The sequence below is a fragment of the Natator depressus genome, chromosome 2, assembly GCF_965152275.1.
Source record: "Natator depressus isolate rNatDep1 chromosome 2, rNatDep2.hap1, whole genome shotgun sequence".
Lineage (NCBI taxonomy): Eukaryota > Metazoa > Chordata > Testudines > Cheloniidae > Natator > Natator depressus.
Window position 1 is genome coordinate 211523664 of NC_134235.1, and position 13157 is coordinate 211536820.

The 13157-nt window shown below is 43.7% G+C and overlaps 1 protein-coding gene across 4 annotated transcripts in view; it reads right to left on the reverse strand.

The window, feature by feature from the left end:
* Window positions 1-497: 497 nt before the first annotated feature.
* C2H7orf78 (chromosome 2 C7orf78 homolog) overlaps window positions 498-13157 on the reverse strand; it is a 28755-nt gene continuing 16095 nt past the window's right edge. For 2 of the 4 annotated variants that reach the window (XM_074945838.1, XM_074945839.1), the window contains exon 6: window positions 498-825. In XM_074945838.1, coding sequence (XP_074801939.1) covers window positions 697-825 — 129 coding nt within the window. In that variant the 3' untranslated portion in view covers window positions 498-696. Of the gene's footprint in view, window positions 826-7612; window positions 10791-11977; window positions 13101-13157 lie in introns of those variants that run through there. The other 2 variants (XM_074945842.1, XM_074945840.1) reach the window with 2 other exon arrangements.

The following is a 13157-nucleotide window of genomic DNA, read 5'->3' on the forward strand; positions in this document are numbered from 1 at the left end:
GCCCTGGCTTGCTCTGCCTCTGTCCCTGGCAGCAGGACCCATGCCCCTTGACCGCCCCGCTGCACCCCCTAGAACTCTCCCTGCTCCCCGCCCCCGACTCTGCCACCCTGGAGCAGCAGGTCTGGAGGAGCTAAAGCGGTGCCACCCGGCCGGAGCTGCAGCCACACTGCTCAGGTGCTGGGGGGGGGGGAACCGTGACTGCGAGGGAGGCAGGGGAGCAGAAGCCGAGGGGCTAGGGGCCTAGCCTCCGCCCCGCTCACCATGCTGCCGGGGAGTTGGGCTGGCTCCTCCGCAAGCCAGTCCTGACCCCGCTCACTGGCAGGAGCTTGGGGGCCAGAGGGAAGGGTCCTGCGGGCCGGATGTGGCCCACGGGCCATAGTTTGCCCCCCTCTGTGTTAGTGGATACATTTCCTTAAGCTAATATGCTAACACAAGCTAATTTTGTACCAAAGACAAACCCTCTGGAGCATTAATTGTCTTTTCAGCAAACTCCTTTGTTCTGACTGTTCCCTGTCTATTTCACCTTGTATGCTGATAACCAGCCAGCAGGTACAAATATCAGAATGCTTAATTAACACAAGGACATACCTGCTTGAGTGGTCCCTGCTTTCCTGGGCACAGCCCTGATGTGAAGGCTTTTCCAGCGATATAAACGCACCCTTCCCAACTACCAATGTACCTAGGCACCAGCATTAATCATTTGTGGCTGTAAGCAAGGGACTTACCTCTACAGTAACCATCACATACCTGCACCTCATTTCCCCCATTTTCAGTCTTCCACAGGCTTTTAGGTCTCTGGTGAAAAGCCCAAAGTGTCAGTCCCTTCTAGAGTTAAGTAGAAGCCCAACATCATCAAACAGCCTCCCAGCCATCAGTAGTTCTTTACTCCTGTCGTCACCAGGTGCATCCTCCTCAGGTTGCAGCTCCTCTTTGTGCCTTCTCCAGGCTACAATAGTCTATTTAGCCCCTCTCCACCCTGAATAGTACCCATAGCTCCTTTCCCTAGCTCAGCAGCTCATTTGCCCTGTTTGTTCAGAGATAGATAAGAGGGACTTCCTCTCACCCTCACCAGAGGCCCTGTGCCTGGTCACTAAGTGAATGCAAGTGTCAGCTCATGCCTGAACACACTCTGCATTCTCCTTTCAGGGACTTTTTCTTTTCTCATCATCCATTCCAGGAGTCTTTCTACATCCTATCTTTTAGCCCCCCAGGGCCTTCCAGGCTCCATTCCTCAAGCCCTCCTGCCTAGGCCCTGCAAAGCAACCAATCCTAAATTTTACCTCCAACCAAACCACTTTTAAACTGAGCTCCATGCTTGCTTTTCACAGAGTGGCAGATGTTACTGACTTCCCTAGGACTACATTTCCCAGGACTCCTCCGCCTTAAAGAGCCAAATACCCACTAACAGTGGGATTAGTGGTTCCCACTGTTACAGGGCCCAGATGCTCTGGTACACTCAGGGAAAATGATAATGATAATAGGTGATAAAAATAGGAGCCCAACAAATTCAATAAATACATGCGTTAGTATTTTTGTATAATACTTAAACCACAACACAATAGCATGAGGATGGATTGTGTCCCAGGCCCAAGTCATGCAGCTAATGCACTAGGGCAGAGGTGGGAAAACTACGGCCCGCGGGCCACATCCATCCCGTGGGACCATCCTGCCTGGCCCTTGAGCTCCCCGCCAGGGAGGCTAGCCCCCGGCCCCTCCCCTGCTGTCCCCCCTGCCCTGCAGCTACGCTGCCACACGGGCAGCACTCTGGGTGGCAGGGCTGCACACTCCTGCAGGGCAGTGCGGCAGCATGTGTGGCTCCGTCCGGGCGGCGCAGCTACCAGACATGCTGCTCTGAGCGGCAGGGTCAGGGGGCCGGGGGTCCCGGGGGCAGTCAGGGGACAGGGAGCAGTTAGATAAGTGTGGGAGTCCGGGGGGGCCTGTCAGGGGGCGGTTGGATGAGGTGGAGGTTCTGGGGTGGTGGTCGGGGATGCGGAACGGGGGGGGGTTGGATAGGATGTGGGAGTCCCGGGGGGCCTGTCAGGGGGCGGGAATGTGGATAGGGGTCAGGGCAGTCAGGGGATAGGGAGCAGTGGGGGTTGGATAGGAGGTGGGGTCCTAGGTGTGGAGGTTAGAGGTGCGGGGTCCAGGGAGGGGGCGGTCAGGCACAAGGAGCAGGGGGGGAGGGGGTTGGATGGGTGGGAGGTTCTTGGGGGGCAGTCAAGTGCAGGAAGTGGGAGGGGGCAGATAGGGGGCAGGGGCCAGGCTGTTTGGGGAGGCATAGCCTTCCCTACCCAGCCCTCCATACAGTTTTGCAACCCCAATGTGGCCCTCGGGTCAAAAAGTTTGCCCACCCCTGCACTAGGGCCTGATCCAATTCTTATTGAATTCTATGGAAATTCTTCCACTGACTGTAATGCAAGGAGTTAATGGAATCACAAATTATTGCACAATCCCCTCTCCCACTGTCCAGACATGTATCTAGCCTCATATTTTATGTATTACATATCAGCCAGATGCTCCAGAAGTGATCAATGGACAGTGTACATATCATCCTGGTAGTTTAGGATAAATCACACCACTATTTTTCCTTTTACATAGTCTCCTTCACTAGCTCAGAATATTCCTTAATTGAAAAAAAGAATCTCTGTTATATTCTTTGGCTTTGTCTAGTTCTAATTATGCTTGACTATTAACAGTGGTCTTTCTTCCAAAGGTACGTAACTGGCAACAGAAGGGACTTTTCCTCATTGGAAAAATATGCACCAGAATCTGTTTACTGCATTGTGATTTAACTTTCCACTGTGTGCCATGGGATTGTTGTGTTCCTAACTGTTTGCAAAGAAGGAAACAGAGTATAAAACCACTGCTCAGATACAATTCTCTTGAGCTAAACAAGGATACAAACTGAAAAGAAACTGCTGCAATTTTCATTTAGAAAGTAAAAAATGATCAGTTAACAAAAGAGAATGAGAACACACACCAAAATGCCTTGGACTGAGTACAATTTTAGTACAATCTACATGACAGACGTTTCCTTGTCATATTTTTCCAACTAAGAATCAGTCTTTTTGTAAGAAACCCAGCACTTCTCTGTTTATAAATCTTTGTGCATCAAGTGAGTGCAGCACAGGTCCTCCTCTGCAATGTAGATATGTAAAATTCAGCAAGAGTATTTCCAGTACCTACTGGCTGCTCTAGGGATGAGGGTCTTAATAAAAGACCTGGTTCTCATCGTTGGTAAGTAGCACCACTGAAGTCCATGTAGTTACAGAGTGTAAAACTTGTGTAAGTGAAAGGAGGCGCAGGCCCAAGGCATTTCTTCTTTAGGCCCCAACCCTGCCTTGAGCTCTGCCCCGACATGCTTGTGTGGTTCTCAGTGCAGGAGTGGGCCTCTTACAGTAAGCTCTTTGAGGCAGGGATCTCCCTTCCTGTTTTACAGGAAGCATCTGGCATACTTGTGTGTGATACAAGTTAACTGTTAAGAAAACACCAGCAACAATAGTGTACAACACAGAGAGACACAAATGGCATTTTCTATTCTAGAGTAGTGACTGACAACAACAAAGCATTCACTATTACAATATTATTTGCTCAGAGGAAATGCTGATTTGGTCCATGCCACATTGATCCTCTGCCCAAGAAAATCTGCAATAAACTGTGCACCAGCATTGAAAATTTTGGCAAATTAGGCCCTCAGGAAAAACAATGGTGGCTTCTTGAACTGTCAGGTGGTTAGTCTAACTCAGATCCTCAAAAGTATTTAGGTATGTAACTCCCATTGAAATAAATGGGAGACACAAATGCTTTTGAGGCTCTGGGCCACTGTGCTCAAAATGATTCTCCCATGTCCTTTCCTGGCACCGTTCAAGAGGGTGTTGGATCATATTAAAGAAGTTCTGTATTAAAATCACAAATGAGTTTGATTCCCCATAGTTTAAATTCCAGGGTATTACTAATTAAGAGGTCTCTTGGTTTTTGGTACTGTTTCTCTCCCTCTATGTGTGAAACTTGCAAGCTGCTAATTGCGTTAGTACATTCTAAGACAGAGTCTGTTCTCAAAGCAATTCACAGAGAGAGAGAGACCCAAAGCAATACCCTAAACAGAACCAGCACCCAGAGACTCCCCGCCCTTTTGTTGTATTAACAATTGTGATTAAAATAGAGATAGAGGATGTATGTGGATGGATGCTTGGTGTGGATAATAACTGAATGATCAGGGAGGTGCCAGCCTAAGAATCCAGTGTCCATCGGCTGAAGAAGGCGTCAAGTGGAAATAACCAGAGGACCCCCGGAGGGCAGACTGGAATCCACCCAACAGCCTCAAGAATGGGAGAACCAAAGAACAAGATAACATCTTGGAGCCATCAGGAATGTGCTATCTGCTGATTGATTCAGCAACAGCATGATGAAGCAATTCCCATAGACTGGCATAGGAAGAAATTCCTATAAAAATAGACTCTAAAAAGTGAGAACTTTGGGGTCTGATTCTGCAAACCAACTTCCAGGAGCATCAGATGAGCATCTGACAAGGCCCTGCTCCCTCCTCATGTCCAGGCCACCTGGCCAGTGGCTTGGCACGAGCAACTCTAAGGCTGGTAACTATGATAACAACCTTGCAGAACCTGTGTGTGTGTATGAATGAATGTGTGAATAAATATGAGATTGAATGGAATGTTATAGCTATAACTAACTGCTTACTATGATAACAACCTTGCAGAACCTGTGTGTGTGTGTGTGTGAGAGTGTGTGTGTGTGAATGAATGTGTGAATAAATATGAGATTGAATGGAATGTTATAGCTGTAACTAACTGTTCACTATGATTCTTTCTGTATTCACAATAAATGTGGTATTTTGCCTTTTTCCCTTTAATAAGATCCTGCTGGTTTTTAATTTATTGGTATAACAAGGGAAGACTGCAACCTTAGCCATGCCCAAGACTGGTACACAGGATGTCACTTCTCCTGTATTAGGACAGAGATACAATCTCGAGAGATCAGCCAGCATGTCCTCCAGCACGGGCCAGACAAAAACCAATACACAATAGTTAAAAAAACAAACAAACTGATGTTGGTAGTTAGCAATAGAGAAAACAGAATTTTACATGTGTTTTGATTTTTAAACATCAAATGACTGAGATGGGTGGTGAGTATGCAAATTTCTTTCAAGTGATCCTAGATGTCAGTTATATATGAAAACTGATACTGTACAAACAATAAAATTACTCTAATAGTTAAACTGGATCAAACATGAGCTGTAAGTCAGGACACTTGGGTTCTAAACTAGACCCTGACACCAACATGCTGTGATATATTGGACAAGTCACTTACATCTAGATCCTCAAAGATATTTAGGCACCTAGCTCCCATTGAATTCAATGGAAGCTAGGCGCCTAATATCTTTGAGGATCTGGGCCGTATGCCTCACTTCAAGAAAGTATTTAAACACATGCTTAAGTCCAGACCTGATTAGGACAGCATTTAAGCACATGCTTTACTTTAAGCATGTGCTTAAGGACTGTCCTAATAGGGATGTTTTCCTGAACTGAGGCCTTCAAATCTGACCTCCTGAGTTTTCCTGTCTCTAGAATGGAGTTATTAAAGATCTGTGAAGTACATTAAGATCTATAGAAAAAATGACTATCTAATTGTCAAGTATCAGTAATAGATCATGAGCCTGCTGATCTTTCCTTTTAAATAGCAAGTTTTCTTGGAAGGCAGATTTGCCCATACTCGTGTTCAGCACTCTGATTTCAGGGCATGTTTCAGATCATACCATATAACATTAATTTATGTGCGTGTATGGAAGTTACTGTTCTTCAATCTTTTAAAAGGACCCAAACCAGAGTTCTCAGATTTGTTCTACATACATGTATAATGAGGCTACAGAAGTTTGTATAAAAGTACTGTGTAAAAATACCAGAAAATGCAATCCACCTCAGATTTATGCCATGTGGATAATACTAGTACTGTCCCAAACAAAACAAAGGAGTAAATTCATTCTCTCTGGGCCTAATCCACAGCTCACTGAAGTCAATGGAAAGACAGTCATTGACCACAATGGGCTTTGGATCAGACCTTATATTTCCAAAGAGATTTACAGTAGTGGTATTGACTGTTCTTCCTACACTGTGCAAAGTGGTGTTTGCACTGCAGCTATCCCAGAATGGGCATAGCTGTCAGCAAGATTTAAAATGCATTGCTCAGTGAGAGTGAAAAAGTAAAAAGGATTAAAAGATTTTGCTAGAATCTCCAGCACCAATGATTGTTGAGGCATAAGAACAACACGCTCTAGCCAGTGCTTACTACACAAAACATACTGCACTTTCTTTGAGATTTAAAGGCTTTGTAAAGCATGTCAGTGGAGATAGAGGTCAGTTTGAGTGGCAAAAATCTTTGAGATGGAATCACAGGATCTTTTGTGTTCTGAGTGGATTCAGACCTAGAATACAAAGACAAAGTGACTGTTCTAGGGCTTGTCTCCACCGGGGGATCGACGTGTGGCGATTGATCCACCGGGAGTCGATTTAGCGGGTCTAGTGAAGACCCATTAAATCAACCACTGATCGCTCTCCCGTCAACTCCACCGGAACGAGAAGCATAAGGTAAGTTGATGGGAGAATTTCTCCCATCGATTAAGCACGGTGTAGATGCCGCAATAAGTCAACCTAAGCTGGAGTTGCATAACTTAGGTTGACTTAGCCCTGTAGTGTAGACCAGCCCTCAGTTGACAGGAGAGTGATCGGTCGTTGATTTAGTGGGTCTAAGACCCGCTAAATCAACCCCTGGTGGATCAATCATCGCACGTCGATCCTCCGGTAACTGGAGAGAAGCCCTAACAGCAGACACAGTTCTTTGTGTATGTGAGTGGTTTTCCTGTGTGTATATCAGAAAGCAGCAGTGAAAACCTTATAAAAATCATGCCTTTTTCTCATTTTGTTGAACAGTGAGTGCAGCACATTCTTCTATGTGCACTTTGCCAATTGTAATTGTGGAAGGCTCTTTCCAATTAGCACCAGAGTGTTTGGGTAGTATGTTGTATCATACCAATCTCACATCACCAGATCGAATGATTGTAGTATACTGATGAATCCTGCAGAGTTAAATGTGTTTATGGATGGACACCTGGACATGGTAACGTCAACTCCATTTCTAAAACCATTAATTCTGGTCATATTGATATGAAAATTTGGATACTAGATGGGAGGTTTGGCATGTTTACTGGCCTGTAAACATGCAGAGCGCACATCAAGCTCAGAGTTATTGCATAGCAGTGCTGGTGTTGGAATGCGGGGTGGGGGAGGGGGGGACAGAAAGTTGTGTGAGTTCTATATCTTTTTTCCAGTGAGTTCTTAATAGAAACAGGTTCTTCCACTCCTTCTTTTGCATATTGTAATACTTCCATCAAAGCAAGAAAAGGATTTGAGCTGGATTTTTCCAAAGGAGTGCAATGGAGATAGGCTGAGATTTTGAGCCTTATTTCTTAGGGGATCTGTTAAAAGGTATATTTTAAGAAAGAGTACTATGGTTTGCCAGAAGCTGGGAATGGGAGACAGGAAATGGATCACTTGGATGTTTACCTGTTCTGTTCATTCCCTCTGAAGCACCTGGCATTGGCCACTGTTGGAAGACAGGATACTGGGCTAGATGAACCATTGGTCTGACCCAGTGTGGCCGTTCTTATGGTTTAATGGACTGAGCACAACCCTGACAACCAAGAACTTTCTTAATTTAAGATGTGAAATGGATTTTTTTCTGTGACTATGGGCAAGTCATTTAATGTCTCTGTGCCTGTTTTCTCGTCTGTAAATTATTGTTGTAAATTAGTGCTGGAAGAATGCTAGGCACACCACAATTACTATGTATTATTTTCTTAGTTCACGGGGTTTAAGAAGGCTCACATCACATTTGCCAAGTGGTATACGAGTGCTAAGTTTTATTGTTGTGTATAGAAGCATAAAGTCAAATCCTGATGTCCTGACTCAGTTTTTATCAAGGCCTTGTAGTGCTGTGTAAGAACGGTACAAAGCAAGTATAAAAAAAAAAAAAGAAAAAAGAATGGCATTGTGCCTATTCAGCACACAGAGAAGAAGAAAAATCCCAAACATGCCTGGAATATGGTTCATTCTGGGTCCAGATTCAGCCCTTGAAAGTTAAACAGTGAACTCCACATTTCAAACCAGACAAGGGTCTGGAGATGTAATGAATTTGCTCCCTGCCCAGTATTACCTGAAGGCAGATGTTGCTGTTTAATATGTAAAAGGTCATTTAATACACACTTCTGCCTCTGGGAAGTATTGGGGAGACACTTAATGAGAAAGCAGTACATGCAGAGCTATGAGATCATTGCACAGGGGAGTATCACTGGTGAGAGTTAAATTAGGGTGTCCGTCTTTCAAAGCAGCATGTGCATTGCCATCAGCCTGAAAGTGAAATTCAATCCAGAATGCAGTTTTCTCATACTAAATCACCATTGGTGTGTATCATACTACATATATTACTTGTGACTTTAGTCTATTTCTGAGTTGAGGGCAATAGTCGGATGCAAAGCCCATTGTGACAGATATGGCAATTTCCTGAAATATCCTGGACAAACCTTGTTGAATTATATTTAAGTACTTTAGAAGTTCACTGTACTAAAAATGAAAATGTTGATGTATTATTGTAGGATTGTATGTAACATCTCTAGGAGGAATACATATCCATTGTAAACCCTGGGAAGTGTTAAGAGCTTCATAAGACTATTTCAGAGAGTGTCCTCAGCCTTTTTAAGCTTCATCCTGAGAAGAGGACCTGTCTGCTGATCACCTGTTACATGAAGACAAGATCAGAGGCCCAAACTGTATAAAGGAGGGACCCTCAAAATTCATGAGGGGATTCTCAGATTCATAGTGGTGCTGCTTCTGAGCTAACAGCTGTCATGAACTTGGACCACAGGAAAACCCCTTGGTGGGGTCTGAATGTCTGATCACGGACCAGAGCCCTTGTTGGAGTTGGGATGATCTCTGGTAACCCTGTTAGCAAATGTGTACGTTCTTGATTGTTTTAATATGTTTTCTGCAGAATGGTTTCACCTTAACAATATATGCTTAGAAAGAGCTGTGTGCTAACTTGTAACTGTGGGCAATTACGCTGTTCATCAGCCTTCAAAGAGTAAGCAAAGCACAGACACTGGCTGCTTAGGCAGTCTGTCTTGCTGGAGATATCACACTGTAGGTAGGGAATTATGCAGCCTGGAGAAACCCCATTCAGGAGGCAGAGATGTGGCTCTCTACCCAAGAGAGATGGCAGCTGAAGACCTGACTGCCTAGGGCGTGTGTCCTTGCTGAATGCAGAGAGGGAATACAGGTGCAGTTGCCCTGAACTGTGATAGCTGGTTTAAAAGAGAAGATAGAATTTTTCAGCTGGAACCCCAGTGGAATCCATCTAGGTCACTTTGCTTTTTTTTTTTTTTTTTTAAGTATTTTACCTAACTCACAAATCTTCAAATATTACAACATTCCCCACCACACACCACTGCCACCAGAGTATTTCAAGTGGGGTATGTGACAAATGGATATTGTCACACAGTGTTATTTATAGATTGCTGCAATTGTACTTCTGGGGCCTTAAAGTCTTTTTAAAAGACAAGCCCCGGCCCTCAGAAATTCCCAGTCGAAGAGCCTGACCCTCTGAGGTGCTGATCACCAGCTTCAACGAGAATTGAATCCCCCTCACAGTATCCAATTCTCATGGCTTGATTCTGCTCCCATTGGAGTCGGTGCCAAAACTTCCACTCTCTCAGTGAGGGAGGAGAGGAAGGGATTGTGGAATCACACTGGGACAGGGCATTGTTCCCAAGCTCTTCGCTTGGGAGAGGGCTGCAGAAGATAAGTTACCACTAGGCATTCTGGCTCTCATCAGGAATCAAAGAGACAGTCAAAGAGCTTAAGGCCAGACCATCTAGTCTGACCTCCTGTGAATCACAGACTACCAACACCACCCATCACCCACACACTAAACCCAACATTCAGGCTTAGACTAAAGTATTACAGCCCTCAGGAGAATAAACTGTAGACTGTGAATCTACTGAGTGCCATTAAGCAGAGACCAAGAAGAAATGTGGTACTCTCTTGCTTCATCCCCTTTCACTCTTCCCTTCCTTCATATAAAATGATGGAGAAAAAGGAGAATAACTCGGAGAGGAAATAAAAAAGGGGAAGTCTAGATAGAGAGAAGAGGGAGTGGATTTTCTGGGAAAGTGGGGGAAGTAAATATGAGGGGAATGTGGGTTAGTGAGAAGGGGAAGAAACTGAGGGGCAGGAAGGAGAAAGAAAAATAAAAAGACATTCTTAGGGATGAGAAAGTCATAGTTACCACTTCGTTCCTTCAGGAATAAAAACTCCATAAGGGAGAGAGTTCCCTTGTTCAGTTATAGAGATCATAAGACACAAAACTTAGCAAAACTCTAGTAGATTTAGGGTTTCCATTTTATACCGGTATAAATGTAAAGTTATGCTTGCTGCATTGTGTTAAAGATAGCTCCATTGACTGAGGATCTGGAATATCTATGCCAATTTACAACAGCTCAGGATGTGGCCCTCATTAGTTATTCCAGGTTGGAGTTCTCAAAGATTTGACATCTGACACAAGAGGACATACAAGAAATGCAGCGAAGCACCAGTAGTATCTTTCACAGGATTTGATGAGGTTTATACATTTCACAGAGCTGGACTTGGTGCATTGACTTGGGTCCTGCTAGAGAACTTCCACTGCATTGCTTTTTCCTCTTCCTGCTATTTGGGCTCGCATGCCTGTGAAATTAAGACATTCTCCTTTAGTGCAATCTACAATATCAGGCTGCAGTGGGTTTTTAATAGACCCCATGGAATTGAAAGCGAAGTGTGAACAGAATATTTACAAAGGATTGATCTATAAAAAGGAAAATAAGGACAACTTGAGAATCGTAGACCAGTCAGCTTGACTTAGGTACCTTTGGCACAAATATGGAGCAATAGATAATGCAGCAAATAATCAAACAATCAATTTGTAAGCACCTAGAAGACATTAAGATAAGTAACAGTCAACATGTATTTGTCAAGAGCATATTATGTCAAACCAACCTAATATCCTTCTTTGACAGGGTAACAAACCTTGTGGAGGATGGGAAAAAAGAGTAGATGTGATATATCTCGACTTTAGTCAGGCTTTTGATACTGTCTAACATGATCTTAGCATAAGCAAACTACGGAAATATAGCCTATATGAACCTACTAAGAGGTGGGTGCACAACTGCTTGGAAAACCACACCAGAGAGTAGCTATCACTGGTTCAAACTGGAAGGCATATTGAGTTGGGTCCTGCAGGAATCTGCCATGGATCTGGTTCTATTCAATATCTTCAAAAATGATTTGGATAATGGTGTCAAGGTTCCTTCCCCACTCTGAACTCTAGGGTACAGATGTAGGGACCTGCATGAAACCCCCCCCCCAAGCTTATTTTTACCAGCTTGGGTTAAAACTTCCCCAAGGTACAAACTATTTTACCTTTTGTCCCTGGACCTTATTGCTGCCACCATCAAGTGTCTAACAAAAATAACACGGAAAGCCCGCTTGGAAACGTCTTTTCCCCCAAAATCCCCCCAAGCCCTACACTCCCTTTCCTGGGGAAGGCTTGATAAAAATCCTCACCAATTTGCATAGGTGAACACAGACCCAAACCCTTGGATCTTAAGAACAATGAAAAAGAAGAATTTTAATTAAAGAAAAAGTAAAAGAATCACCTCTGTAAAATCAGGATGGTAAATACCTTACAGGGTAATCAGATTCAAAACATAGAGAATCCCTCTAGGCAAAACCTTAAGTTACAAAAAGACACAAAAACAGGAATATACATTCCATTCAGCACAACTTATTTTATCGGCCATTTAAACAAAACAGAATTTAACGCATATCTAACTAGATTGCTTATTAGCCCTTTACAGGAGTTCTGACCTGCATTCCTGCTCTGGTCCCGGCAAAAGACAACACAGACAGAGAGAACCCTTTATTTCTCCCTTCCCCCCCCAGCTTTGAAAGTATCTTGTCTCCTCATTGGTCATTTTGGTCAGGTGCCAGCGAGGTTGTCTTAGCTTCTTAACCCTTTACAGGTGAAAGGGTTTTTCCTCTGGCCAGGAGGGATTTAAAGGTGTTTACCCTTCCCTTTATATTTATGACAAATGGCATGGAGAGTACACTTATAAAGTTTGTGGATAATACCAAGCTGGGAGGGGTTGTAAGTGCTTTGGAGGACAGGATTAGAATTCAAAATGATTTTGACAAACTGGAGAAACTGATCTGCTATAACTTGGATGAAATTCAATAAGGCAAAATGCAAAGTACTGAATGTAGGAAAGAATAATCAAACACACAAATAAAAAGTGAGAAGTGACTGCCTAGAAAGGAGAAAAGCATCTAAGTTTTGTAGTGCATCACAAACTAAATATGAGTCAACAATGTAACACTGTTGCAAAGAAAGCGAACATCATCCTGGGCTGTTTTAGCAAGAGTGTAGTAATAAAGGCACAAGAAGTAATTCTTCCACTCTACTCATCATTGATTAGGCCTCAACTGGAGTACTGTGTCCAGTTCTGGGCACCATGCTTTGGGAAAAATGTGGATAAATTGGAGAACATTCAGAGGAGAGCAACAAAAATGATTAAAGGTCTAGAAAACATGACCAATGAGGAAAAGGTGAAACAAATGGCTTTGTTTAATCTGGAGAAGTGAAAACTGAGACAGGGCATGTTTCAAGTACATAAAAGCCTGTTATAAAGAGGTTAATAAATTGTTCTCCCTATCCACTGAGGACAGGGCAAGAAATAACGGGCTTAAATTGCAGCAAGAGAGATGTAGGTTAGACATTAGGAAAAAGCTTCCCGTCAGGGTAGTTAAGCACTGAAACTAATTACGTAAGGAGGTTGTGGAATCCACGTCATTGGAGGTTCTTAAGGGCAGGTAAACCAAACACCTCGTCAGGGATGTTCTAGATAATACTTAGTCCAGCTTCAGTGCAGGGGACTGGACTAGAGGACCTACTGAGGTCCCTTCCAGTCCAACATTTCTATGATTCCATGATTGCACCTGCTGAAAGATCAAACATTTGCTTTTGAAATGTTAGTGATCACAGTTATGTGGGAACAC